The sequence below is a fragment of the Podarcis tiliguerta genome (assembly GCF_965153285.1).
Source record: "Podarcis tiliguerta genome assembly, chromosome: 8".
NCBI lineage: Eukaryota > Metazoa > Chordata > Lepidosauria > Squamata > Lacertidae > Podarcis > Podarcis tiliguerta.
In genome coordinates this window covers 76,871,055-76,898,799 of record NC_139541.1, presented here as the reverse complement: position 1 = coordinate 76,898,799, position 27,745 = coordinate 76,871,055, and the positions used below count along the sequence as shown (strand labels likewise).

The window sequence follows — 27,745 nt, the reverse complement described above, 5'->3', positions numbered from 1 at the left end:
CTCATTGGCTCGCGCGATTTTTGGCGCCTTTTCCCTCTCGCTGAGGGAAGGAGATGATTCTGTGGGGCTGAGCGAAAAGCCTCGGCTGTGGCGGGGAGGATTTCAGAGAGGGGCGAAGTTTAAACAGTTCCCTCGCTGCGTGTAGAGCAGGGAAGCCGAAAGTCTAGGGCTGAATCCCCTCTCCAAGATTAAAGGAGGAAATGCCCAGTTTGGGCTGAGGGAGAAAAGGGGAGAAAGAAAATTGGCTTGGATGGATGGAGACTGAGGAGGGAGAGATGATTAAACTGGGCTGAAATTTGGGAACTGAGGGAGGGGGAGAGAAATGGCATCTGGAGCTGAGATGCCCACTGGGACAGAAGCCCAGGAAAGAGGGCAGAAAATGCCAGCTGGGGCAGGAGCCCAGGGAATGTGGGAAGAGATGCTCAGGGATGATGAATGCCAAGGGCAGGAGGGCAGGGGCAGTTTCAGCAGGGGAGAAGCGGGAGGGATGAGGAGAGAGGCATCTGACAAAAACGATACCCCAGGGAAGAGGGCAACTGAGGCTGAATGGCCTGTTCCCAGTGGGGGAGATCTCATGGAGAAAGATCCCAGGGATCTGAGAGGAGAGCCCTTGGAGAAAGGAGACAGTGGGACACCACCTCCTTCTGATTCTCTTCTTACAAAAAGTGTTGAGGTGGGGAGGACGGGGTCAGGTAGCCCAAAAAATAGTTGCTTAGACAGAGGTTCTACAGAGAGGGTCAAAAAGCCGAGCCATAAGAAAAGGGGGCAAAAGCCCAAGGTGAGGAATTTGGAGTAAGCAAATATCCCGTAAAGAGACCTTCCATCCTAAAACGTGGCAAGCTTCTGCAAGTGGAGACTTGCTTCTTTTAGCAATTTTGCAGGCTTGGGGAAGTCACACACGAATGTTTTAATTAAATAAAAATAATGGGGAAATAAAATACAATTTAAGGGGTGTAAAGAATAAGATTTCACGTGTAACTCAGTTCTTGCTGGAGAGGTCCATAAAGATGGGAACCTTGACAATCATGCTACAGTCACATGACACTTTATCTGTAGTTGCCCATGCCTGATATTATGCAGCAATCATTTAAAGTTGGCATAGATCTGGTTCAGGGACATGGTAAAGTATGGCAGCTGCTCAGCTTGTACAACAACTGGACTTTCAAGAGCAGTCCCAGCAACTTAGCTTGTTGTTAGACCCATCAATTAATTGGTGTGCAAATTTAAACGTGTGATTAAAGTGTGTAATTTCACTGATTGATTTCACTTTACTTGTAAAGTGCTTGTTTCTAAGTAAAACATTTAAACACATGATATTATGTGTCTGTATCCACTTTCTTCCTGTGTACTAGGCTGAAGATACTTTTAAAGGGCTGGCCATCTACTTCCCTAAAGAGCAATGGGCTGAAATGGGAGAATGGGAAAAAATTCGTTATAAGAATATGAAAGAGAACTATGAGTTTATGACTCAATTAGGTGAGAGAAATTACTGAAAAGTAAGCAAGGAGTATGGATTATTTAGCTGCAATAAGATCTCTGAGTTAAAGAACAACTGAAGAATTGTTCACTCTAGCACCATATTTTACCTTTATCAAATAGTAACCTTCAAAGGATTCATCTATGTGACACGTTAAAGTTAGCAAAGCCTATATTTTAGCATGTATTTAAAAGTATAACTGCCAGGCTTCCAAGGGCTAAAGCATCTATTTGCTTCTCAATGATTACAGCCTGAAGCTCAGCTCAACTACACCATATATTAATTATGTAAAAAGGTTAAAATTTAGAACTCTGTAGGTAGAATTAGGACCAGTAGAGAAGGCAAAGGGAGATTAATGAAAGAAGTATGAAGCCAGAAATAATGCTGAAATTGTACCTGGGAGGTCTGGATTCAAATTCTTTTCCAAGCATATCTTCACTTGATTAAGTTAAGTTACTGGGTTGCATCAGTTAAGTTGCACATTGGCTGCAATCCAATCTACTTTCCTGGGTGTAGACCCCAATTAAAAGTAATAGGGCTTTTGAGTTTCTTAGAATTGCTCTGTAAGATACCATTGAAACATTTGTCTCCTTTTCCCACACCTCCCCCATGTTGTGGACTGCAGAGGATAGATTGGTCTTTCACTGATACAGTACTTTTTCTTTTTAACAAAAACTTGTGGCTAGGTATACTATGTGGCAAGTGATATGAAGCCTCTCACATTGGATACAGATTCTGGGGAGTGGGGCGGGGGAGGGTTTGGTTTTCCCATAGCACAATACCATAGCATTGATTATTTTGTCTTTTATTGGCACTTGACATCAGTTGAACAGAGACAAATTTCTGGAAGCATTCTTTCAATAAGATGTTTGCAGACAACAACTTTGATAGTATCTTATACCTGATATTTTTTATTAGGTCTTCCTACACCTAAACCAACATTTATGTATCATGCACGGCAACCTCCCAAAACTACAAATGAGTCCTCTGAGTCCGATGAGGAATGGACACCAAAATCTATGGGTAAATGATTACTATAGTCATTCCTGAATACATGCAGCCCTCCAGGCTTCTCTATATGGGCCATAGAACTCTTTGAAGGCCGCGCCCCTCACCAGCAGTAAAGCCTAAGAAAAATCCTGCTGGAACAGACCATCCTGTTTCCCACAGTGCCTAGCCAGATACTTCTGGGAAGCCCATAAGCAGGGCATGAAGGCAATACCGCCCCCCCTTTTTGTTGTCCCGTCAATCAACTTAGCATATATCTGAACATGGGCATTCCATTTAGCCATCATAGCTATAATTGAAAGATAAATGCTCTAAGGCTGACTGCATTTGTTTCTTTCTGGTGAATGACATATCTATTTACTTTAGTTATGTTAATTTTGTGAGATGCAGCTGATGAATGTAACAAAATGTAGTTTATGTGATGTGACCCAACTCATCTACATTGTTTCATTTTGCTCGTCACTACTAATAGCCCTTATGTCTCATACTTGATTTTCCTTTGCTCTACCTATATGAATATTCTGTTGCAATGATGGGGAATGAATGGACCTCCAGATATGACTCCTGTAATCCTTCACCAATAACCATGCTGGCTGGGGCTAATGGAAGATGGAGTCCCACAACAACTGGAGGGTCACTGGTTCCCCACCTCTGTTTTGTTGCTATACTGTGTACTCTGGTGCATAAATCAGGTTGCAGTTTTGCTGTATTCTTTTTATTGAATATTAATCTTTTGCATTAGAATGGTTTTATATTCATTCTAAAACTGAGCATCTAATGATGTTTCATTAATTCAATACTGTATCAGCAATACAATATGGTTATTGCCATATTGTTCCTGTAATCCCATTCATTCCATGTATATTCAATCATTCCTATTATATAAGGAAAGTCTAGAGCTCAGTGGTACAGCATGTGTTTTGTGCAGAAAAACTCTCAGGTTTAGTCATTGGTATTTCCAGCTAAAGCTGGGAAGGACTTGTGTCTGGACCCCTGGAGGGCCACTGCTGGACCGTGTCAACAATACTGAGATGGGTGGACCAGTGGTCTGATTTCGTATATAGCAGTTTCCTATGTTCACTCCTTTTTCTTGGCAACACAATGTGTAATAGCATGGGATACATTCCTGTGATGATGCATTCATAGTCAAGATAAAAATGAAGATGCAGAGAAAATATTCTAAACATTAATCAATCAAGAGACATTTATTGAGGCATCATTGTATTTATCATTCCATAAACTGAAGGAGAACCACCTGCCTGTTCAGTTTCTATTTATTTAAATTCATGCTACCAAATGTCTTTCTATTGGTGAAACAGTGGCTGGGGAAACCCAGCCAGATGGTTGGGGTATAAATAATATTTTTTTATTATTATAACACATTTTTGCAAATATACTCCTGGAAATTACCATGGAGAACTGGCTGGCAGGGGTTGGTACTGGAGAAATTTAGTGGATGGTTTGGAGCTATAGCTTTCTCCAAATGACTGACTCGTACAAACACCAAAAGTTTGTGTATATTGCACAATACACCCCCCCCCCCTTTGGTTTATACGATCAGTGATAGTATTTTAATTTCTAAAATGTTAGTTTGCTTCTTATTTCCAGTAAAATCTTTTAGGACACCATGTAACCTGAGTAGCTGGAAAGAGGAAAAGCAAAAAAAGTACCCTGTTGATCAAGTAAGATACTTTCGGATATTTCAAGTGATTTGCAATTTCTGTTTTTTTGTTTGTCTGATGGTTCTAGCAAACATAGAATCAAAATAGTTTGGAGAAACATTTAATGTGTTTGCCCTGATATGGAAATAAAGATATTAATAATAGCAGGGTTTGATGGGGCATACTTTTATTTTATTTTTATATATATATAATTTTTTATTAATTTTCCAATAAAAACAAATGTATAACACAATTAAACATTAAGAATTCATCACACGTCTTTTTTCTTTTAGACTTCCATCAACATGTCTGATAATTTTCCGTAGTTATTACATGCCTTCACATTTCTTCATTTATATTGCACTATGTATATCTTATCTTACCATATTATTTAAACAATATTTCTACCAAACCTTCTTACAGAGCTTCTTGGAAACATACAAACGTTATATCATGGGGGGCATACTTTTATTTGAGTGGAAATTTATTGTTCATGATCATTAGCTTTCAGAGAAACAATCTGACTTTTGTAGTCAGTGATCATAACATTACACTTTCAAACAAAGGCAGAAGCAAAACAAACAACTGAAACAAAGAAACAAACTCCGGAATCAACACAAACTCTGGAATCAAATGTGTAGGAGACTGAGGATAAGCTACCCATCTGACAGGGTGACCTGTAGTTCACAAAACCCACACTATTTGCTGACACAAGACTGAAAAACATTTTCTATTTTTTTCTTTTTTAAAAAGTATGTGCAAACACTAATTGAGGGGAGGGTAACAGAACACAGCTGGACTCTAGCTTGCCAATATAGTTAGTAGCTGCTGCTTTAGATTATGGTATATCATGGAGGTGTGTACTGTTGTACACAGGAAACTGCTATATACGAAAGCACACTGTGAAATATTAGTCCATGTGTGTTTCAAAAGCTTCATGTGGACACAGCCTAATAGACCAGTCTTCACTGGTCTGATTCCCTCTAGGTCAGGGGTAGTCAACCTTTTTATACCTACTGCCCACTAATGCATCTTTCTTGATGGTAAAATTTCCTTACCGCCCACCAGCGCTTGATGGAAGGAGGATTCAGCTTGTGCTGTAGCACCCCCTACCGCCCACGTAGAATCCTGAAACGCCCACTAGTGGGCAGTAGGGACCAGGTTGACAATCCCTGCTCTAGGTGCTTTGAATTCTAGTCAGCCCCAGACAACACAACCTTTTGGACATGAGGACACTATGTAGCTATTTTAATGAGTTGAAAGTCAAATATATAATATGTTCATACATTTAAGTCATGATTACTGCAGCAATTCATTTTCTGTTCACGTTTGAAGGTCTTTCTGGGTGTTAGCAATAATAGTCACATGTTCAAAGTTATTTCCATGTACCGTACTTTTGCTAAACATTGTACTCTAAAGCCAAAGGAGAGATTCCTGAGAAAAATAAGTAATTAAGTATGGCTTTGGACTGTCTCATAACTGAATATACTAACTGGTAATTTGTCTAAATGATAACTGCCATTGTGGAAATATTTAAGAAGACCTAAATTAAAATGATCACTTTTACCACTCAGTAAATACATATGATTCACAAGCACCCTCTATATTCTTTATGAGTGTTATCTGAGATGTTAAGATTTAATAGAAAACAACTTTTTGTTGCAGAATAAGCAAATAAACACTATGGGACTTACTTTCAAAGACCAAGAACATATAAAGAAAACTGACAAAAATACATGTGCAGATGTTCATACTACAGACATTGCAGCAGAATCGAAGACCTGTAAGTGCTTGGTAGAGAGCCATTTATTTATTTTCTTAACAACTGTAAATAATAATTACTCTGCCCACTGTGTTCTTTACAGCTGCCTATAAAACTTTTTGACATTTAATTGTAAAGGGCACTCTCCAAAACTGGAACTGGAACTTTTTCTAATGATCTGATCTTACGATCTGTGTAAGATGAAAAAAATTGATGGAATTGTATGTAAGAGCAAAAGCAATGTTGCATGTTGTTTTCAAGTCCAGTGCAGCAAAATGACAGAGAGCTTACACTGTGCAGCTGCTCAAGCAGTGCAAATCCACCTAGCCAATTACACTGTGAAAGACTTTACATGAGTCAAATATGGAAGGAGATGGGGCATGAAAGGGACAGGGTGCGTTAATAGTGATGTTTAAGTGTGTGCTTATCCATGTTAACAGGACCAGGCATTCCTGCAACCATGAAATATGAAAATTGACTCAGAATTAAATTTCTAACATTGATAAGCTGCACTTAAATGCAGACATGTCCATGTTAAAAGATATTCATTGTGCTTAATGAAAGTTGGGGATTTTTAGGTGGTTTTGTCTCATTCTGAAAAGGGCTATGTTTTAGTATGGTATTTCTAGGTTGGAGCAAGATTGGTTAATATTTTGCTGCCTGTGAGCCACATTGTCACATATCCAGGCTCTCAGCCAATCTAGGTAATTAAGCATCGCTAGTAAAGAGCATAACTAATTCTGTTTAGATGCCTAGTGAAATGTTTTGGAGCACATCCAAGCAAAATCTTCAGGAGGAAATAGGGAACATTTTAATTCTCAGCACACTGTATCTGTCACTTCATGTCCAGTGTGGTATGTTCATCCTATGTTTTTTACCATCTGCTATTCTTATATGACTTGTTAGAAATGCTGAAACTATAGAAGATTTTATTATAAGGAGACAATGCCATTCCAGAATAGAATATCCCACAGTGTTCTACACACATCTTGCAGAAACAAAAGTAGGTATATTTAGGCATTCTGCTTATATGTAAATCCTACACATGAGCAAGGCAAGCAGGGACTAATGTGAACACCTAAACATACCTAATGTGATTCAAATTCTTGTATTTCCATGAGTTTATGTGTTACAAAATTATATTATATACTTCAGATATTGAGAAGAAAGCTTTGTCGGGGAAAACAAAGAATAGGAAAAGAGATCAGGAGAAAGAAGTTAGTACATATAGTTTGCGGAAGAGGGAGAGAAAAACATATATGGAAATAAATGAGCCAAATGATGATGATTACTTGTGTAAGTTTATAATCAGTATTTTCCATCTTCAATTCTTATGTTGCCTTGGAAAAATATTTATAAAACAGTGCTTTTAGATATTCTATTACATATTTTTCAGGTTCAGGTTTATTCATAATTCTAATGCTAATAATGCTAAGAAACTCTCCCTTTATGCTTATATTTTAAAAAGTGCTTAATCAAAATTATGTTAATTAAAATGCCTTTATCAGGCTTGTAACAATTGTCCAAAATTGGAAAAGGAAGAGCAATTCTATACAGCCATTCCACTGGCACTATTAAACTCTCTTTTTGTGACACTACTCCATTTTGTAAGAAAGTACATCAGACTTTCACCTAAAAAGTTCCTGAGCTATAATCAGTATTCCTAACCGCATTTTAAAAAGAAAACAAATTTCCTATACGTTTGCCATGGGCCATTCATTCACAATAGACTCGCAATTTGATTATATTCACAGATGATGGGTAATTTACAGAAGGTCTGCAGTTACCCTAGCCCTTCTCTAAACAGCAGATGGTCTTAATGTTGTCAGAATCTGTACAAGTAAACTTTGGCAGTTGAACTGAACTAATGCTGTTCTTGATTTGTCAGAAACTGGCAGATTGTAATAAAGGGCTAAAGACAATGCTAGGCCTACTTAGTTTAGACCCATTGTAATTAATTTAATATTTAATATTACTAAATTAGATCATTTGATTTGAATAGGACTTCTCTGAGTAAGAATTAATTGGACAGAGGTTTTTGAAAGGACTACATATGCTATAGAAGTGCCAAAAACAAACACATATTTCATAGACTCATAGAGATGAAAGTATCCAAAGACTATGTAGACCAATCCCTTAGAATAAGAATAGACAGATCATCTACCCATAACCACTCCTAGAGTGCAGCTGTCATCTGTGGAGCACAGTGTGCCACACGGAGTCAGCAGATACAGTCAGTAATAGCTTGAGGGAAATTGTGCAGTTAAAGTATGGTTACACACTATAAGAAAAGGAAAACCAACCAACCAAATGTTAGTGGCTAAACTAGTTTAGGGAGGAAATCCTTCCTTCTCCAAAGAAAATCCAATGGGAAACACGTCAATACCACTCAACATTCTGATAGGGAATGCCAAGGTTGCACAGCAGGGGAAATAATCCTTCTTAACATTTATGGGCAATGACAAACATAAGAAATAACGAAACATTTCCCTGAATTCATCCAGCTGTACCATGAAGCCTTGGAGCACCCTATGGTGCTAGAACTATTGTTAAATGGAACTATCAGGGTCCGTAAAACTATCCCACACACCATCACCCCTCCCCCACTTTCCCCATCTTTTCTTCCCAACCTCATACTGTTTGCAACACTAACGTCTCACAACAAATGAAACTGATCTGTAGAAACACAACTTAAAAAAAGAGACAATGCACATATTTTTGTAAACTAAGAAATATTTAATAAATATTATTTTAAAAAACTATCAGGCTGACTATGCCTAGAACCAGACAGAATTCTGTCTGCTGCAATTAGATTATCTGCTGACCATATGCTATGTCTAAGGTGGGGCTTAGCAGGCTCCTGGAAAAATTTATTCAGTCCTTAGGAAAGTTTATTGGAACAACTTCCATTAACCAGCTTCTTGGTGCTCTGTGCTGCCTTCCTGAGAACCTGTGTTCTTTTTCTTTGTGACTTCGGCCTGAGACTGGACTTTGCTTCTCTTATTGCCCCTCAATATATTCCCCCTCAATATGACCTTAGGTTGTGAACCCAACCTTGCTCTTTGGACTGTCCCATAAGTAGACTCCCACCCCTGGCATCCTTATCCCCCGAAGCAGTACAATAGCCTTGTCCATATCACCATTCCCCAACAAGACCAGAGCCTCAGTTGGAGAGCCAACTAGAAAATTCATTGTAATAATTATTGCACATTGACACAAATTCCCCAAGTTTTACAACTTTAAATATTTATATAGATTGCCAATCATAACTGTAGATATCTGAAAAAAGAAATAAACTTATTGATGGAAAAAACGTCCTGCAACATCATGTCTCACTTATCTTTCTTTCCCTTCCTAGTTTGTGAATACTGCCTGCTATTCTTTATTGATGAATGTTCAGTTCATGGTTCTCCAGTTTTCATCAAGGATACAGCAGTAGAAATAGGACTGGAAGAGAGGGCCACCCTCACTTTACCCCCAGGTTTGAGAATTGGCCCTTCAGGTATCCCCAAAGCTGGCTTTGGAGTCTGGAATGAAGGAGAAATTCTGCCTCCAGGAATTCATTTTGGGCCCTACGAAGGGAAAATCACAGAGGAAGAAGAAGCAGCCAACAGTGGTTATTCTTGGCTGGTATGATTTACACACAGCACTTTTATTTTAAGAACTTTTCGTGTAGAGTACCACCTTCCTGAATGAATGAAATATACCTCAAGCAAAAAAGCCAGGGAAATTCTTAAAATGTATTTCTCACCCAAACCAATATTTTGTTGCTTCTGCTTATTTGTTTATTCAAAGTGAATTGTATTATTAAAATAAAAAGTACGGTATATTTCCCCACCTAGACTATTCTAGATTATTTAAACACAAAGTTTTAAAACTCCAGGAAAACTCCTAGAAAGAAAATGATGAGAATCCAGAAAACAAGCCTGCCAGGAAACAGAGCTACAGAATAGGTGGGGAGGGTGGCTTCATAATTAGGCAAAAGGTGAAAAGGGTTCTTAGTAGTTGCAATATGTGGGAAGAGGAAGATGCAGGAGATTACCATTGGGGTGGTCTGTGTGCCTGTTGGGGTTGCACAAAAGAAGGGGAAGACATGGAGGTGGAGGTGAAAACGGGTGCAAAGCAGGGCTACAGAAACGAGAGTAGTGCTTTCAAATGTAGGGTTGAGGGTGAAAAGGGGGCTTAGTAGTTGCATACAGTGGGAAGGGGAAACTCTAAGAGGTTAATGTGGGGGGGGGGGGTTGATGAGCAAAGCAAGCAGGGGAGCAGAGCTCCTTAACATCCTATATGTTGTAGTGCTCCCATATTGATGTGTGTGTTTCGTGTTTATTTTAATTACAGATTACTAGAGGGCAAAACTGCTATGTTTACATTGATGGAAAGGATGAAACTAATTCCAACTGGATGAGGTAAACATCTTTGATCAAACTAAATGAAGAGAGACTTTTAAAACAAGGGTCTTCATACACATGGAAAGGCCAATAGAACAGAATGACTTACATGTCGTTCTGGGTGACTACAGGTTAACCGTCCATGCTCTTAAGATCTTTTAACTGTTGGGAGTAAAGCACAACATTTACAATAACGTGCTTGAACTGTGGTGAGGAATAGATAGAAATGCAACCTGTTCTTCCTTCTTCACTGATTCATTCTCTTTTAGTAAATGCTTGCTGGTAAAGTAGATCACTTCCTTTTAGGCTTTAATTCTTTTCTACTTCTCCGGGTAGTCAGTATGAGTTAGCTTGTGCTAGTGTCAACATCTTGGCTACATCTTGGCCACATGTAAAATCTATACATAGAATGGTTCTTCCTCCATGAGTAATAAATGTTAAGTTTTCTTTGTCCTTTCAACAGCAGTCTTACCAGGGTATTTTTTCTGCATACTGCTGTGCAAATTGCACACTATTTACCAAAGTTCAGTAGTGCCAGTACTAGAGGGAGAAGTGGCACCTTTCAAAGGTAAAAAGAATATCTTGGTTTGGAAAGATAGTGGTGGGCCGCTAAACTGCTTAGTGGGATCAGTCAAAGCTATGGGTTCATCATTCCTAGTAGAGCAAATGCCTGATGGTCTGCATAAGTCTTGCTTCTGAAATGAATGGGAGGAGCAACCCAGACAAAGATATTCTTCTACCACTATGAAAAAAGAAAGTGAAGTTACCACAGATAAGAAGACCAAAGTTTATTTTACAAAATTCTGTTGTGGGTTGTAAGCTCCAGTGTATAATATGCGCAGTGTTCAACAAATTTAAAATATTTCAGCTGTACATTTCATTACTTGAATAATAGAAGAAAGTAATGCAATTGTTATGCTTCATAGTACTTCTCTAATTTCCAACTTCCCTGACTGAGTACTTTTAGTTACCCTCTTAACAATGAACTTTCAGGTATGTTAACTGTGCCCGGAATGAGGAAGAGCAAAATCTTGTTGCCTTCCAGTATCATGGGAAAATCTACTACAGAGCATGTAAAATAATCCTTATTCATTCTGAGCTTCTGGTTTGGTACGGAGAAGAATATGGAAAGGAGCTTGGCATCAAGTGGGGCTCTAAATGGAAATCAAGAAAAGGTATAATAATCATGCATTGTTTTAAATCTCCCCTAACACTGGTCTGTTATTGCTTGTTTTGTTTGTCTTAAACAGCATTCTAGACACATCTAAGGATAACTTCATATTTCTATGCGTTATATAAATCTAAAGGACTAGTTCATAGAATCATAGAATTATAGAGCTAGAAGGGTGGTTGAGGTAAGAGAAATGTAGGACAGCTGGGGGAAAGTTTTCATGTTTCAGAGAAATGCACAAGGATTAGGATCAATTTTGCATGGTGAATATGTGGGCTGAAAAGACTGGTGCTGAGTTTTTGACATAGTGGTAGTGGTTGTATGACTTTTGAACATGACTCCAGTTCTTCAGTCTTCTCATATGTACCACACTCCTGCTAAAACATCCCAATTTCAGTTTTTTAAATGGAATAGTATTTAGGGGTGAGTTGCAATTTGGGCAATATTCTGAAGCAACACATGGCCACTGTCAACACATCCAAAAATTGAGCTCTGTCAATATGGTTGTATGAATTTGCTCTCAGATAATTCCATTCCAGAGGCAGCATGTATGTGCAAAATCACAAATAGCCAAATTTATCTGACTGCTGATTGGCAAGGGGTGGGGGAAGTCTCAGGCCCGCCCTATGCCTCCATTGCCTTCCCTCACCCTTGCATACATGGTGGCAGCATTTAGATGGCAGTAGCAGATTGCTTCCCCTCCTTTTTGGAGAATCATGGCAAGGAAGAGAGAGTGCAGAATGGCAGCCTGGCTCCCTTGGCTGCGGTGACCAGTGAGGAAACAGTGGTGGGGGAGAGATGAAAGCAGAGGCAAGGAGGAGTGGGGTAGATAGAGAGAGACACAGACAAAAGCTGCAGATCCATTCTAGCCTTTTTATTCTGCCTGTATCTCTCCCCCTCCTCTGCTACAACCCTTGTCCAGAAGGCTGCCGCACCCCATTGCAGCTTCCCCACTGGTTCTTGCAGCTGAGCTCACATTGTTGAATTTGTGCAAGTGAAATATGTATATGATGTGACCACTCTGTATTGAAAATATAGTAATACTGCATTGAAGGATAGCCTTACTGGGCTTTTTCTGTTTTATGAAAGCATATATGTGTAAAAAACCTGTGTAGCATTTTTCAGGTAGCTCAAGTAAACTATACCACTACTGTTTCATCTACTCAGCATGGTTGTGGAAAATATGGCTGCCTTTCCATATGAGAAATATATTTTGTTTTTTAATACTTGCTATCTCTAGTTTAGGAGCAGTGATGTAATATTCTCAAACACAGAGTGCATGGAATGGGGTTGGAGAAAGTCTTCTGCATGAAGAAATAGCTTGTTTGCTCTCTAAGGAACATACTCTCCAGCTCTGGAAAGGGTGGTGCAGAGACTGGAAAGCACTAAATAATAAAAGAGAAAGGAAGAATGATTGTAAAATTACAGTATGTTAGACAGTGAAACATGACTACTCTTTATTTTAAGGGCAAAATAGAACTCTTAACTTGTGGTACAGCGGAAGAGAACTTTTTTTTTTTATAGAAAGTACATGAAGTATAAAGTAATTCCATCATAGAGCATGGGAACAGTGCCCGCCTTGAGCAGGCTGGCACAAGTAATATTACTGACTGCCGCAGGAAAGTGAAGTAACAACACACCTGCCAGTAATATGAGACATAGTCCACCAGGATATTATTCTGTGTATGTCTCTTTAAAAGGAATGGAGGCCTCATAATTATTTCAATGGGAGCTTGTGCAGGACAATATCCCAGTGGATTGTCCCACATTGGTTAGATCTGGCTTTCCCCCTCAGCCAAAATCCATCAGCTGGGAGGTTGCCACACCTTGGCTCATGGTAGACCCCCTCACATAACATGCCAATATATTGTTGAACATCACCCCACTCTCTGAGCTGTGTGAAATTCCAGAGATTCTAGGAATGAGGGACATCAGAATCTGTTGTGTCTTTAGGATTTTTTAATTTATACAAATATATAACCTGAGCCTATGATGGAGGGACTCACCCCATCAACACCCCAAAATATATTGCTTCTTCCATAGTCACACCCTTTTCAAACAGAAATCAAGCATGGCTCTCACTTTCTGGCTTCTGCCTGCTTCTAGCCCAGGTGTCACACACAACTCTGGCTATTGTCCTTCTAACTACCAGTCAGGTGAGGGGGGCACCCATTTGTCCTCTGGCACAGAACAACTTCTTTTGTTATATCATTGACTATACTTAGGGCCATTAACTCACCAATGAATTTGCCTGGCTAGTTCAACAATGAAGAGACTCCAGCATATTACAGGCTGACACACACATACCCCCACCAAGGTCACAACAATGCTACAGTTGTTGTAATATTAGGAAGAATTTCATCATATACAGTAGTTGTCTCTTGTGCAAATATCTAATTTCCCCTGTATTCAGGGGTTATCTTAAAAAATAAGAAATGCATTTGGCATAGAAGAAATTCTCTCTCAGAACTATTTTAATATAGTTAAAGCACCAAATTTAGATTTTATTTGCATTCAATAGTATTGCAGTATTTTAAAAACACCTCCAGATTTTGGGTCATTCCAAGCCAAATCACCTACTGCCATGTGCTCTCACAACTCAGCTTTTCTTCAATTTTTAAAATGTGTATATACCTATGTTGTTGTTGTTTAGTCGTGACCGACTCTTCGTGGCCCCATGGACTAGAGCACGCCAGGCACTCCTGTCTTCCACTGCCTCCTGCAGTTTGATCAGACTCATGTTTGTAGCTTCGAGAACACTGTCCCACCATCTCGTCCTCTGTCGTCCCCTTCTCCTTGTGCCCTCAATCTTTCCCAACAGGAGGGTCTTTTCCAGGGAGTCTTCTCTTCTCATGAGGTGGCCAAAGTATTGGAGCCTCAGCTTCACAATCTGTCCTTCCAGTGAGCACTCAGGGCTAATTTCCTTAAGAATGGATGCGTTTGATCTTTTTGCAGTCCATGGGACTCTCAAGAGTCTCCTCCAGCACCATAATTCAAAGGCACCAATTCTTCGGCGATCAGCCTTCTTTATGGTCCAGCTCTCACTTCCATACATCACTACTGGGAATACCATGGCTTTAACTTTATGGACCTTTGTTGGTAAGGTGATGTCTCTGCTTTTTAAGATGCTGTCTAGGTTTGCCATCGCCTTTCTCCCAAGGAGCAGGCGTCTTTTAATTTCATGACTGCTGTCACCATCTGCAGTGATCATGGAGCCCAAGAAAGTAAAATCTCTCACTGCCTCCATCTCTTCCCCTTCTATTTGCCAGGAGGTGATGGGCCCAGTGGCCATGATCTTCGTTTTTTTGATATTGAGCTTCAGACCATATCTTGCGCTCTCCTCTTTCACCCTCATTAATAGGTTCTTTAATTCCTCCTCACTTTCTGCCATCAAGGTTGTGTCATCTGCATACCTGAGGTTGATATTTCTTCCGGCGATCTTAATTCCGGCTTGGGATTCATCCAGCCCAGCCTTTCGCATGATGAATTCTGCATATAAGTTAAATAAGCAGGGAGACAATATACAGCCTTGACGTACTCCTTTCCTAATTTTGAACCACTCAGTTGTTCCATATCCAGTTCTAACTGTAGCTTCTTGTCCCACATAGAGATTTCTCAGGAGACAGATGAGGTGATCAGGCACTCTCATTTCTTTAAGAACTTGCCATAGTTTGCTGTGGTCGACACAGTCAAAGGCTTTTGCATAGTCAATGAAGCAGAAGTAGATGTCTTTCTGGAACTCTCTAGCTTTCTCCATAATCCAGCACATGTTTGCAATTTGGTCTCTGGTTCCTCTGCCCCTTCGAAATCCAGCTTGCACTTCTGGGAGTTCTCGGTCCACATACTGCTTAAGCTTGCCTTGTAGAATTTTAAGCATAACCTTGCTAGCGTGTGAAATGAGTGCAATTGTGCGGTAGTTGGAGCATTCTTTGGCACTGCCCTTCTTTGGGATTGGGATGTAGACTGATCTCCAATCCTCTGGCCACTGCTGAGTTTTCCAAATTTGCTGTCATATTGAGTGTAGCACCTTAACAGCACCGTCTTTTAAATTTTTAAATAGTTCAGCAGGAATATCATCACTTCCACTGGCCTTGTTATTAGCAGTGCTTTCTAAGGCCCATTTGACTTCACTCTCCATGATGTCTGGCTCAAGGTCACCAACCACACTTACTAGGGTATACGAGACATCCATTTCTTTCTAGTATAGTTCCTCTGTGTATTCTTGCCACCTCTCCTTGATGTCTTCTGCTTCTGTTAGGTCCTTTCCACTTTTGTCTTTTATTATGGAAATCTTTGTACGAAATGTTATCTCATATACCTATGAGATAACTTCAAATTAATTTTTAAAGATTTTTTTGTCCAAAATCGGGCGCAGGAGAATTTTTTGAAAATTTCAATTTTTGTGCAATTTAGGCTAATGCAATTTCTGAGTCAGTTTAGAAAAAAACCTTGTGTTTTGCTTTTTTTTTAACCAATTGTGCTTATTTTGGTATCAAAATAATGCTAATTGTGGTCTCTTTCAAAATAAGGTATAAAAATGGTATTAAGTGCCACAGAAAAGGGTCACTGACCATTCAAAGTGAATTTTTGTCATTTTATTCCTGGTAGGTTCAATAAGCCATAGCGCGCAAACCACAACTAACACATGTATCATACTTTTGTAGTAGAATGGGCTAACCATGTACTTGTTATGTTTTAAAAATAAGGAGGGTGTTTTTTGTGGTTATAAAATAAATTGTTTTTAAAGTAATTTTTTTACCAAAAAAGTTACTTTTTTGAACAGGTTTAAGGTCTCTTTGAGCCTGAAATAATTCACATATTCATGAGAATAGTTAAAATTAATTTTAACTGATTATTTAATAAAAACAAAATACGTCTTAGAGCCCTTGTTCATTTTATTGTGTAAAACACTTCTGCAATGATATCTTCAAAGCTATTTTGTTTCCCATGCATGTAATATGGTCAATGATGCTGTTTCGACCACTGTATCCAATATGACCTTTCTGAATGCTCTGGTCGGCCTTGGTCTTATTCCTGTCGCTTGCTCCTTCAGGACAACCCTCTGTTTTGGCATGTGTCTTTTTCCTTGGCTCTCAGTGAGCTTGTTGGGTGCTGTAGTTTCCTAAATAATGTAGTCCCATATGCCCATTTGTCATGCATGGTTGAAAATAGTTACTAAAACTCAAATTTTGTTTGTTCTCAAATAGTACACAGGCAGAATTCACGTTTGATACAGGAGCGAGGTATCACCTGTCATCAGTGTCCCTGCTGCAAATTGGCTTTCACTTTCAAAGATTACCTTCACAGACATATGAAATGGAAGCATTCAGGATATGGAATACAGCCTGAAGTACCTGAAAATATACTAGCAGAGAAATCTCTATTCAAAATCACAAATAGTGCTTCAAACAGAACTATGCTGCAGCACCAAGTGCCAAGTTGTGTTTACAAAGATAAAGATGAGGAGACACTGTTTTTAAAAGATATAAACAAAGAGACACAGAGTAGAACTCAGTTTTCTAGATGCAATGAAAATGGGGCAACTTTAAAGCAGTTGTCACACCCAGCCCGACAATTATGTATAGGAGAGAGGCCATGTTCATTTAGAAAGTGTGAGAGAAGCTTCAGCTACTCATCCGTGCTGGTCACTCACATGCAAACACACACAAGAGAGGAGCCATATTCATTTAGGGAGTGCGGGAAAAGCTTTAGCCAGTCAGGAGTCCTGACCAGGCACAAGCGAATGCACACAGGAGAGAAGCCATATTCATGTGGAGAGTGTGGGAAAAGCTTCAGCCAGTCAGGACACCTGGCCAGGCACAAGCGAACGCACACAGGAGAGAAGCCATATTCATGTGGAGAGTGTGGGAAAAGCTTTAGCCAGTCAGGAGACCTGGCCACCCACAAGCGAATACACACAGGAGAGAAGCCATATTCATGTGGAGAGTGTGGGAAAAGCTTCAGCTGTTCAGGACCCCTGGCCATCCACAAGCGAACGCACACAGGAGAGAAGCCATATTCATGTGGAGAGTGCGGGAAAAGCTTTAGCCAGTCAGGAGACCTGGCCACCCACAAGCGAATACACACAGGAGAGAAGCCATATTCATGTGGAGAGTGTGGGAAAAGCTTCAGCTGTTCAGGACCCCTGGCCATCCACAAGCGAACGCACACAGGAGAGAAGCCATATTCATGTGGAGAGTGCGGGAAAAGCTTTAGCCAGTCAGGACCCCTGGCCTCCCACATGCGAACGCACACAGGAGAGAAGCCATATTCATGTGGAGAGTGCGGGAAAAGCTTTAGCCAGTCAGGACCCCTGGCCTCCCACATGCGAACGCACACAGGAGAGAAGCCATATTCATGTGGAGAGTGTGGGAAAAGCTTTAGCCAGTCAGGACCCCTGGCCTCCCACATGCGAACGCACACAGGAGAGAAGCCATATTCATGTGGAGAGTGTGGGAAAAGCTTTAGCCAGTCAGGATACCTGGCCATTCACATGCAAACACACACAGGAGAGAAGCCACCTTAGTGTAGCATAGTTGATAGAGCTACCAGTTCCAGTACAGAGTATGGTGCTGAATGTTTTTAGTCATAAAGTAAGCAGCTCTGCATTTCTGCTCATCTAGCAGTTTTGGTGCATTTCCCCATCTGCTGTAATAAGCAGGGCTCTAATCATTTGCTGTCTACCCTGTAGGAAACCTCATCGCAAATAACTATTTCTAAAGCCAGCACCACTGCTCATACACCTCATTTAGAGCTCTTAAAGACACAATTTTGGGTATATGACCCTAGAAGTTAGTTTTTGTGTGGCAAGCCCTAGAAGTTTATTTGGTGAACATTTTTTCACCCTTATGCTTTTTAATGCTCCACAATCTGATTTAAAATTAAAGAAGTGCCTATGTTTTAAATGTTGAAGTTTTGTAATAAGCATTTCTTCTTGAGGGCCAATATGAAAAAGCATAGGGTGCTATACTGCTTGTGGAGTTACCTGATGTAATTTATAAAGCTACATTTACATTATCTCCTGCTAGCATCTTTTTATGTTTTGCTGAAACTGTTTTCTGATGCTATAACTGATGAATCTTCACTAATCTTCACTTAAAGATTATTTCCAAAATGAGCTAATGTTACAATGAGGTTCAGGAGCTCTGATTTGAAGAAAAAGATTCAGCCCTGACTACTAAACTCTGCCACATTTCCATCTAACAATGAAATCCCAAGATTCCATAATTCAGTTGAACAGTGCTTGCACTTACACTGTGCAGCTCTTGGGCTTTATTTCAATGGTCAATCATATTCTGCCCATGTTATCTTAATAAATGGCTTCTTCAAAAGTGACTGCTGTTACTGTCATAAATTAAGAAATAGCGTTCAATGTAACTGTCATATACTTTTTACATTAATCTGAAACTCTGGTCCAAATAACACACTGTATATAAACACATATTATGAAATGCGATGCCTGCTTCTTCTATCCAAAGTAGTTTTGTGAGGGAAGCAGTCAGAAATGGAAGCAGGAGGGGAGTAAGATGTTTAATTCTTTATTTAGCTCCCCCCCCCCTTTCTTCCACAGCTTTCGCTCAAGCCACTCTCCTCCAGGGGTGCCTGTTTAAACTTGCAAAATACATTATTTGGAACCTTGCAAGGAGAAAAGTAGCTTCAGGAGGAGTTAGTTGGGAAATGCCATGCAGATGTCTATGCACAAGAATGAAATTCCTTCCTCTCCCCCAGTGGCGTAGCGTGGGGGGTGCAGGGGGGGCCGGCCGCACCGGGCACAACATCTGGGGGTTAGGGTTAGGGGGCACAAATCCACGGGTTAGGGGGCGCAAATTACTTGCCTTGCCCCGGGTGCTGACAACCCATGCTTCGCCACTGCTCTCCCCCCTCCCCCATTTCAGATTTCAACCACCAAAGCTTCTTTGCCTAAAACAACCAACCACATGGATTTGTATTACACGCTTTTGCATGCCACGTATGTGTTAGCCTTGCAACTGCTCAAAACTTATATTTGCCAAATAATATAGTTCCATCTGCAGACAAAAGTAGAGCAAAGTATCAGGACTGAATCCTACTTGTCACGGGATAGCTGTGAATAGGATATCCTGTGGTGTTTTGTTGTTGTTCTAAGATTTAGTAATGGCACTAGAAGAGCTGATGTGGATTGAGACCCCAGTGCTGTGGAAGGGAGCATGGCTAATTGATTAATCCTTCTCTCCATGCTATTTCCCTCAGAGAACTGCCTGCTTCCCTGCTGATGCTATTTAACTTCAAGGCAAACCCATACATATAATACCCGTATGTGTTGCTCCACAAGGCATGTACTAGCTCTAGGGATGCAATTTGGTTTAGGAGAAATGACATGGGGCAGTATCAAAAACATTTACCCTTCCTGATCCTGAAGACAGCCACTCCATCCTAAACAGCTTTACCTTGGATGTCTTACTGACTTTATTAGGCCTTCCAAGTAAGTGAACTGAGGATCACAAGCTCTTTGTGTATGTTATGTGTAGTAAGGGCTGATTCATATAATTCTTTTAAGGTGACTGAGAGAGATGCAATAGATATTGCATATTGATGTCCCATGCCATAATGATAACACTTACATAGGTCGTTCATGCATAAAATGGACAGGGCGGAAAGCCTTCATGAATCCCCATCCCTTTGCAAGCATATCTTCCACATGGTGACATTGTAGTACAGCTTCTAGATCAGGGGTCAGCAACCTTTTTCATCCGTGGGCCGGTCCACCATCCCTCAGACCATATGGTGGGTTGGGCTATATTTTGTGGGAGGAAATGAACGAATTCCTATGCCCCACAAATAACCCAGAGAAGCATTTTAAAGAAAAGGACACATTCTACTCATGTAAAAACACGCTGATTCCCGGACCGTCCATGGGCTGGATTAAGAAGGCGATTGGGCCGCATCCAGCCTGTGGGCCTTAGGTTGCCTACCCCTGTTCTAGATGGTGAGTGCTGCTGAAGGGAGCTAACACTGTTTAAGGGTATAGAGAATTGCTAAAAGGCCTTTATGGCAACTGCAATATAGAGTATTATCTGAACAGTCTGTGCCACCAACTCTGTTGCCTGCCCATGGTTGTGAATTTCTCTGGTTTTGTAAGGATAATACAGACACTTTTTAGAATAATTTAAAAGACATACTCTGTTTCACCAGAGATGGTACCAGACGAAAAACAAATTGTTCCCAGGCACAGATGGTGCATTAAGGTTTAGGTTACAAGGCATATGGGTTGTAGGAAAGAGCACTGGCTGAAGTATATAAAACTATCCATCATGAAGATAGCCAATGCATGTTTCCTTGTGCAAAGGTGGCCAGCTGGCCACTTGTAGTGTGAAAATGTGGACTGTATTGCATTTGATCAGACAAGCATCAAGACAGACCTGACTTTCCTGTACTGCTCGGTATTACAAAAGCACTGATCCAAACTAACCCTGTTATCATGAGGTTAGGGTCAGAAATAAGTTGTTCTCCTAAGCGAATAATAGAATATATCACTTTGATGTTGTTTTGAATATAAAGCAAGTAGGACATTTTCTAAATAAATGAAACATGTTGTTTCAAAACAATCTCATTTCATAATAGTGAAACATTTATTTTATTAACATCCCAGATGACAAAACATGAAAAAATAAGGAAATTTAGTCTGTCATTAAATCGAAATAGGATTACAAACCGTCTCCCATACTAGGGCTTGGATCAAGAGTATTATTGGGGTCAACTATCCATTTCCCTGGGCACTGCTTCGACTCACCCACCTTCGGCAATCTTCTGTAATGCACAACCAGAGCTTTGTATGCCATGGTAAGAAGAGAGGGTCAGCCTATTACTTTAGGGAAATAACCAAACACTGTGAAATGTCTGGTTATTTTTTTCATTGTCTCCATGAAAACCTAAAACTCATTGGTTCTTCTAAGAGAGAGATCCTCCATATGTTTTTGGATTATAACTCCCATCAATCCAGCCAACAAAGACAATAGTATGGGATAATGGGAATTATAGTCCAAAACATCTAGAGAGTATCACATTGGTTAACCCTATTACTTTTAGCCACAAGTCAGGCCCAAGTCTCATTAGCTCTCTCCAGCTCTCCTTTGGTCAAGGGAGGTTCATAGTGCAATCTATTAAAAAAAAATAAAAATCCTACAATATTAACAATGTTACAACTTTTTCCTATACAAGAGTGGGAAAGCATACAAGTAGCAGATCAAAGATGAAGACAAATATAATTTTGAAACAAACGTTGCATAGGTTTTTCACCCATGATATGATTTCAGCCTTTTCCTGGCTTCTACCAAAGCAAATGTTGGATAAGCTCTCAGTTTTTTATCCTATCTTGTGATTGAGGCAGTCTATGTACTATTTCTTTCTTGTTCATGTGTGTCTTGAAGCACTGTCAAATCAGCACCATATACAGCTGGTTTTTGCTGCAAACCTATAGCCCAATTTCCTCCAGCATTCAACAATGGGGAAAAAATATATACATTTGAACTGAACACAGTGAGCACGCTTCCAAATCAGCTGCACTATAAATAGGTCTCTCTTAAACCCCAATTTCAGAAAGGAAAGTAGGAGCAGGCACACATTCTAAATGAATTAATCCTATAAACTCAGTTGTGCACCGTTTGGTGAATATCACTGACGTGTTCTTTACATCTTGGAACAAATTTTCCTAGAAAAAGGGAGGGAAGCACCTCTTCCCAACAAGACCAAGAATGGAAAAGTGACTAGGAAGATGTCAAGTGAAGATAAAGTTAGTACTTGTCAGAATATTTTGTCTGGAAAACGAAAATGCCAGGAAACCTGTGTTGTTTACCCTCCTGCCAAAGCCAGATCTTTCACAAAGCAGAATCAATAAGTTCTTCTCAGCCTTCTTATTGTAAACCTGACATAGTTATACAAGTGTGAGTATCCTGGAGAGAGGAAAATATAGAATCCTTCTACCCCTGCCCTCAATTCTCCTCATTAGGATGAAGTGAGGGAGAATATTCAGGATTCAAAATGGGCTGTTTATACTGTGTGCCTGGAAAGTGAATGCAAAGCAAAGTCCTTTTCTATCACGGTTTCTCTGGCTTCTCCAGCTGCAGATCAATCACTTTCACGTTCCCTATGTCCTGGTAGGTGGCCTGCAGCCCCCGTGAAATGTCCTCATACATGGAACAGTCATCCAGATTCAGTCCCTAGGAAGGGAAAACAAAAAAAAGGTCAATTTCTGAAAGATAAGTCTATAAGCATAAATACTAATATAAAATGACAAAAAGGGGTTCACTATTATTCTGAAGATGCATTGAGTTTTAGGGTGATAGCCAAGGTTAGTCTTTTTTTAAAAAAAATATTTATTAGAGGTTTAATAGTTACAAAAAGAAAAGAAAAAAAAATTTAACAGACAATACATCAAAAATAAAAAGAAAGACAAAAAAAACCAATACATCAAAACAACAAGAAAAACAAAAACATTTAAAAACATATCCAATATTTCCATATCTTTATCTTTCATTTACTTGTTTCATCGACCTCCTCACACCTCCCTTTTTTGTATTCTAGTTCATTTAGCTATTTCAGCAAATACTTTCCAACTTTCTCAATTTTTTGTTCTATAATTTATCTTAACACCATCTAACTTTAAAATTTCCCACTTTGACCCATTAACAATCAGTTTTTGCTTAATTCTTTATAACATTTCTGCTAAAACCATATAACTTCATTCCAGCATTCTTCTAACATTCATTATAGCCAAGGTTAGTCTTATTCAGAGCAGACCCATTAAAAACAATGGACATTACAAACTTCGGTGCATTCATTTCAAAGGGTCTGCTCTGTGGGATGTAACATCACTGTAGCAGTCAAATACAACATTTCCAGTTTGCCCAGAGTGGACTCACGGGGATGATGCTCCAGCCAGAAGGACTTCCTGTCACTAGGTATAACTTGATACAACCCTTTGGCTGCAACCCTAAACAAGTTTATTAGGAAGTAAATCCCACTAAGTAGGATATTGAGATTGAACTGAAGGGGGAGACAGCGCTCTTCTTTTTCCACAGGCCTCATCACAGGAAATGAAGATTGGGTCTGGTTTTTTTAGGATAATGGCAAAACATACTTTCACAGTAACGCAATGAACTCATCTTGAGCAACAGGAAAATGTACATAAGCATATAAAATACATAAAAATAACAAATAGTAAAGCTTTTGACTACTTTCCTTCCTACTGGAATTATAGCATTCTCATTTTTTAATTCACTGATCTCTGGCAGGGATCCTCACTCCTAAATCTGTACTCCCTGCCTATTGAGATCAAGCGCATGACTTCCCTGTACTCTTTTCAGCATCTGCTAAAAACATTCCTGTTTAGACAAGTCTGCCCAGAAGCTTAGAACTTTGAGGTGATTTAAATCTGTTTTAGCATTTTAACTTTTGTATGCTTTAAAGCAGGCTTCCTCAAACTCAGCCCTCCAGATGTTTTTCAGGCTAAAATCCCCATCATCCCTGACCACTGGCCCTGATAGCTAGGGATCATGGGAGTTGTAGGCCAAAAAACATCTGGAGGGCTGAGTTTGAGGAAGCCTGCTTTAAAGCCAGGTTGTAATTTTCCCCCTTGATTTCACTGTTTTATCTCTTTGTAAACCGCTCCGAGGTTTTGTTTTGTTTTTACAATCAAGCAGTGTATAATTTTTGTGAAATAAAAAAAATATATACAGTGGTACCTCTGGTTGCGAACGGGATCCGTTCCAGAGGCCCGTTCACAACATGAGCAGAGCGCAACCCGCATCTGCGTGGGTCGCAATTCACGCTTTTGCACATCTTTTTGCGAGTCTGTGCATGTGGCGAAACCCGGAAGTAACCCTTTCCGGTACTTCCGGGTCGCTGCGGGACGCAACCTGAAAACGTGCAACCTGAGGCAAATGTAACATGAGGTATGACTGTATTATGCATGAATATGTTTCTTTGCCCAGTGTTAGATTATGTTGCTGCAGAACATAATCTGGGTTTCCTATTTCCAATATCATATGAATACACCATGGTGTCTGTCTCCTTCAGCTTTGGGATTTTCACACATTCTGCCGCACAGAAGCATGGGCGTAGCCAGGATTTTTCTTAACATTTTTATTTAGGGGGGGGGCAGCTGCCAATCCCTTCCCCATGCCCAGTCTCCTGGAATTACCTCATATATGTTCTCCTCTTCATAAGCCTTCTTCTTGGCTTGTAAAAGGCGCTCATTTTCCCATCTCTTCTGCAAAAAGAGAGAAGCAAAACACTATGGAAACAAGTGTGGTACATCAGGGTAGGCATCACTGAGCCCTGCCAAAGCCTGCAGCCCAGTAGTGAGCCCAATGCCATGCTCCTCAGTGATGCTGTCTGTTCATCTGCCCTCTAAATGTGCAAACATAAGAATGAGATAATGGAAACATAGTCTCTATGTCCTTTTCCTCCAAGTGGCTAGGCTTCCTGGGCTCCACCAAACTGGAGATGGATCTTTGCTTAGCTGCATCAGTTTTTGGTGCATTTTACATGCTTTTAGGCCACAAACTCAGGCCACCACCCCCCCACACACATTTAAAGCACTCTTCTGTAACTTTAACAGCCATGGCTTCTCCCAAAGACTAATGGGAACTGTAGTTAAGGCTGCCAAGAGTTGTTAGGAGACCCCTCACAGAGCTGCAATTCCCAACACTCTTAACAAACTACAGTTCCCAGGATTCTTTGAGGGAAGCCATGACTGCTAAAATGGTACAACAATGGCTCTTTTTTAAAAAAAGTATGTTGTGGATGTAACCTTAAACCAGTTTAACTGTCCTTCCCGCATTCAGAGTTGGGATTCTCTGAGGAAGCGAGAGGCGAGTTATAGCAAATTGTTGATTACCCCTTCTTGCTAAATGACAATTACCAGTACTGAGAGGCTCATAATCTTGGTAGCCATTTACTGCTTAGATTTCATAGGTTCTCAATACATTGGTTACAGTTAATGGTAACGAACGAGTTGATCACAGAAGAGCATAACAATTAAATCAATTTTAGTTTAAGGGCCATTTCATACAAACAAAAACTGGTCCTCAGCTGATCAGCACATGATAAAACTGAACACATGTTACGATATTCTGTCTGGCCATATGGAAAAGTAGTTGCATGAACTCTCTGTCATGCATGATTGGGGTTCATGGGTGAAAACCTACATCCTGGGGAGCTGTGTGTGACAGAGAAATAAACAGGCCACTTCACCAAATGCCCAGTTGTAATTCACACAGCATTTGTAGATGGACAATCCTAGCTTATGTGGACTAGTCTTCAGTTAGCTGTGTAGCTATAACAACAGGTCTCAGATAAGTACCAGGGGCCAGAGCATGGTCGAAGGGTGCATGACACAGCTATCTTGTTCTTGTCAGTGCCTATCTGAGACCCCTCTGTGTGCTTCCTTAAGTTTCATGACAGTGGAGAAGTGGGATATTGGTGTGATAAACATGTCACACAAGCCTTTTACTAAAGAAGCACAGCAAACAGCATTTTGTATTTCAGAGCCATCCAATTATTGTTCTCAGACAATACTCTTGGTCCTTTGCTATAACTGACCCATGTGATTCCAGTGAAGTGACATTTGGGGGAAAACTCTTGTATTAGGCTATTATCTAGATGCTGTGCCTGTTGCTGGTGTGCATGCTGGTTAAAAGGACAGCTTGCCTCTTTGGGGTAACAATCTACTCTTTAAAAATAGAAAAAAAAGCAGAAGAAGATCTGGTGACTGGAAACTGTAGGCTGACAGATTCATTATGCACCATGTTCTCTCTGTCTGTGCTTGCCTACAAAGACTAGGCAGAGGGAAATAACAGCTCACCCTGAAGAGCAAAAAAAGACCAGGACCAATGGCACAGATGAGTAGCAGGAAACCCTCAGCTGTGATGATCTTATTTTTGACGCCTTCTGTCATGTTCAGGAAAGAGGCTGGTCGAGGCCCTAGAAGACAGCAAGTAGGAGACTGTTTGATCCAGAAACCACACAGCATCCTTAACTATTTTATCACTCTCTTGCAATCCCAGGTAAAACTACAAGTATGCAAAGAAAATTATGCACCCCAGGTATTATCGCATTAAGTGTCTTTGTTTGTAGTGATTTACTCTGCCTGCCCTGCCATGGGTGGCGCTGTGGGTTAAACCACAGAGCCTAGAGCTTGCCAATCAGAAGGTCAGTGGTTCGAATCCCCACGACAGGGTGAGCTCCCATTGCTCGGTCCCTGCTCCTGCCAACCTAGCAGTTTGAAAGCACAAAGTGCAAGTAGATAAATAGGTACCGCTCTGGTGGGAAGAAGAAGAAGACTTTGGATTTGATATCCCGCTTTATCACTACCCGAAGGAGTCTCAAAGCGACTAACATTCTCCTTTCCCTTCCTCCCCCACAACAAACACTCTGTGAGGTGAGTGGGGCTGAGAGACACTTCTCTGGTGAGACTAGCCCATGGTCACCCAGCAGCTGAAAATGGAGGAGCGGGGAATCGAACCTGGTTCACCAGATTATGAGTCTACCCCTCTTAACAACTACACCACACTGGCAGGAAGGTAAATGGCGTTTCCGTGTGCTGCTCTGGTTCTCCAGAAGTGGCTTCATCATGCTGGCCACATGACCATGAGCTGCACACCAGCTCCCTCAGCCAATAAAGTGAGACGAGCGCCACAACCCCAGAGTCGTCTGCGACTGGACCTAATGGTCAGGGGTCCCTTTACCTTTACCTTACTCTGCCTGCCCTGCCACCTCTGCCACTGGCAGAGAAGCAGCACTGGCACCGATTTTGGGCAAGTACTCGCTATGAAATTGGCACCAATGCCAGCGCTGCTTCTTCCACAATGGCTCTGTTTGTACATTTCAGTGCCAAACCTACTCTCCGGATTTCTCCTTAAGATAAAATTTTTGGTGGGGGCTTCTTTGCCCCTTCACACATTCTGCAGAAAACATTTCCCCATTTTGAAGCTTCAGGTTAAATGTTGTGTTGTGCGGGTTGATAATACGTCATTTCACAGGCCAGTGGCAATTTCAGAAAGGAAATGAAAGTTCTTATTGACAAAACAAGGTTGTGGAGCATATTTACAAAAACCCTGATCAAGATACGGTCTGGCAGAAGTATGAATTCTGCTCTGACTTATAACTCACTGGGTGTTTGGGAGCAGCGCTAGTTGTAACACCTAGTTTGCTTCTCAATGAAACCTACCTAACAAAGTTGTTGTAATGATAAAATGTGGCTGGGAATAATAATAATGATAATATTTTTTTATTTAT

The 27,745-nt window shown here is 40.4% G+C and overlaps 2 protein-coding genes across 4 annotated transcripts in view; one reads left to right on the top strand and one right to left on the bottom strand.

Annotated features, from left to right (window-relative positions):
• The first annotated feature begins 11 nt into the window (after positions 1–11).
• PRDM9 (PR/SET domain 9) lies at positions 12–18,805 on the top strand. The gene is made up of 10 exons (XM_083454886.1): positions 12–778; positions 1,353–1,476; positions 2,396–2,500; positions 4,094–4,167; positions 5,812–5,929; positions 7,064–7,204; positions 9,267–9,538; positions 10,250–10,317; positions 11,293–11,474; positions 16,678–18,805. The coding sequence occupies exons 1-10, from the start codon at positions 323–325 to the stop codon at positions 17,994–17,996; spliced, it is 2,859 nt and encodes a 952-aa protein (XP_083311012.1). The 5' UTR covers positions 12–322; the 3' UTR covers positions 17,997–18,805.
• Positions 18,806–21,054: 2,249 nt separating this feature from the next.
• Positions 21,055–27,745, bottom strand: part of CD79A (CD79a molecule) — a 29,657-nt gene continuing 22,966 nt past the window's right edge. For 2 of the 3 annotated variants that reach the window (XM_083455994.1, XM_083455992.1), the window contains exons 3-5: positions 26,313–26,431; positions 24,648–24,716; positions 21,055–22,665 (exon numbers count right to left, since the gene is read on the bottom strand). In XM_083455994.1, the coding sequence (XP_083312120.1) occupies positions 22,543–22,665; positions 24,648–24,716; positions 26,313–26,431 (311 nt within the window). In that variant the 3' untranslated portion in view covers positions 21,055–22,542. The remainder of the gene's footprint in view (positions 22,666–24,647; positions 24,717–26,312; positions 26,432–27,745) is intronic. The other variant, XM_083455993.1, reaches the window with a different exon arrangement.

Bases quoted from the DNA above. Each gene is read 5' to 3' on its own strand.
- PRDM9 (XM_083454886.1), top strand. From the start codon at position 323: ATGGCATCTGGAGCTGAGATGCCCACTGGGACAGAAGCCCAGGAAAGA. The intron at 2,501-4,093 runs GTAAATGATTAC...TCTTATTTCCAG, and splicing joins ATGGACACCAAAATCTATGG to TAAAATCTTTTAGGACACCA. The intron at 11,475-16,677 runs GTATAATAATCA...GTTCTCAAATAG, and splicing joins TAAATGGAAATCAAGAAAAG to TACACAGGCAGAATTCACGT.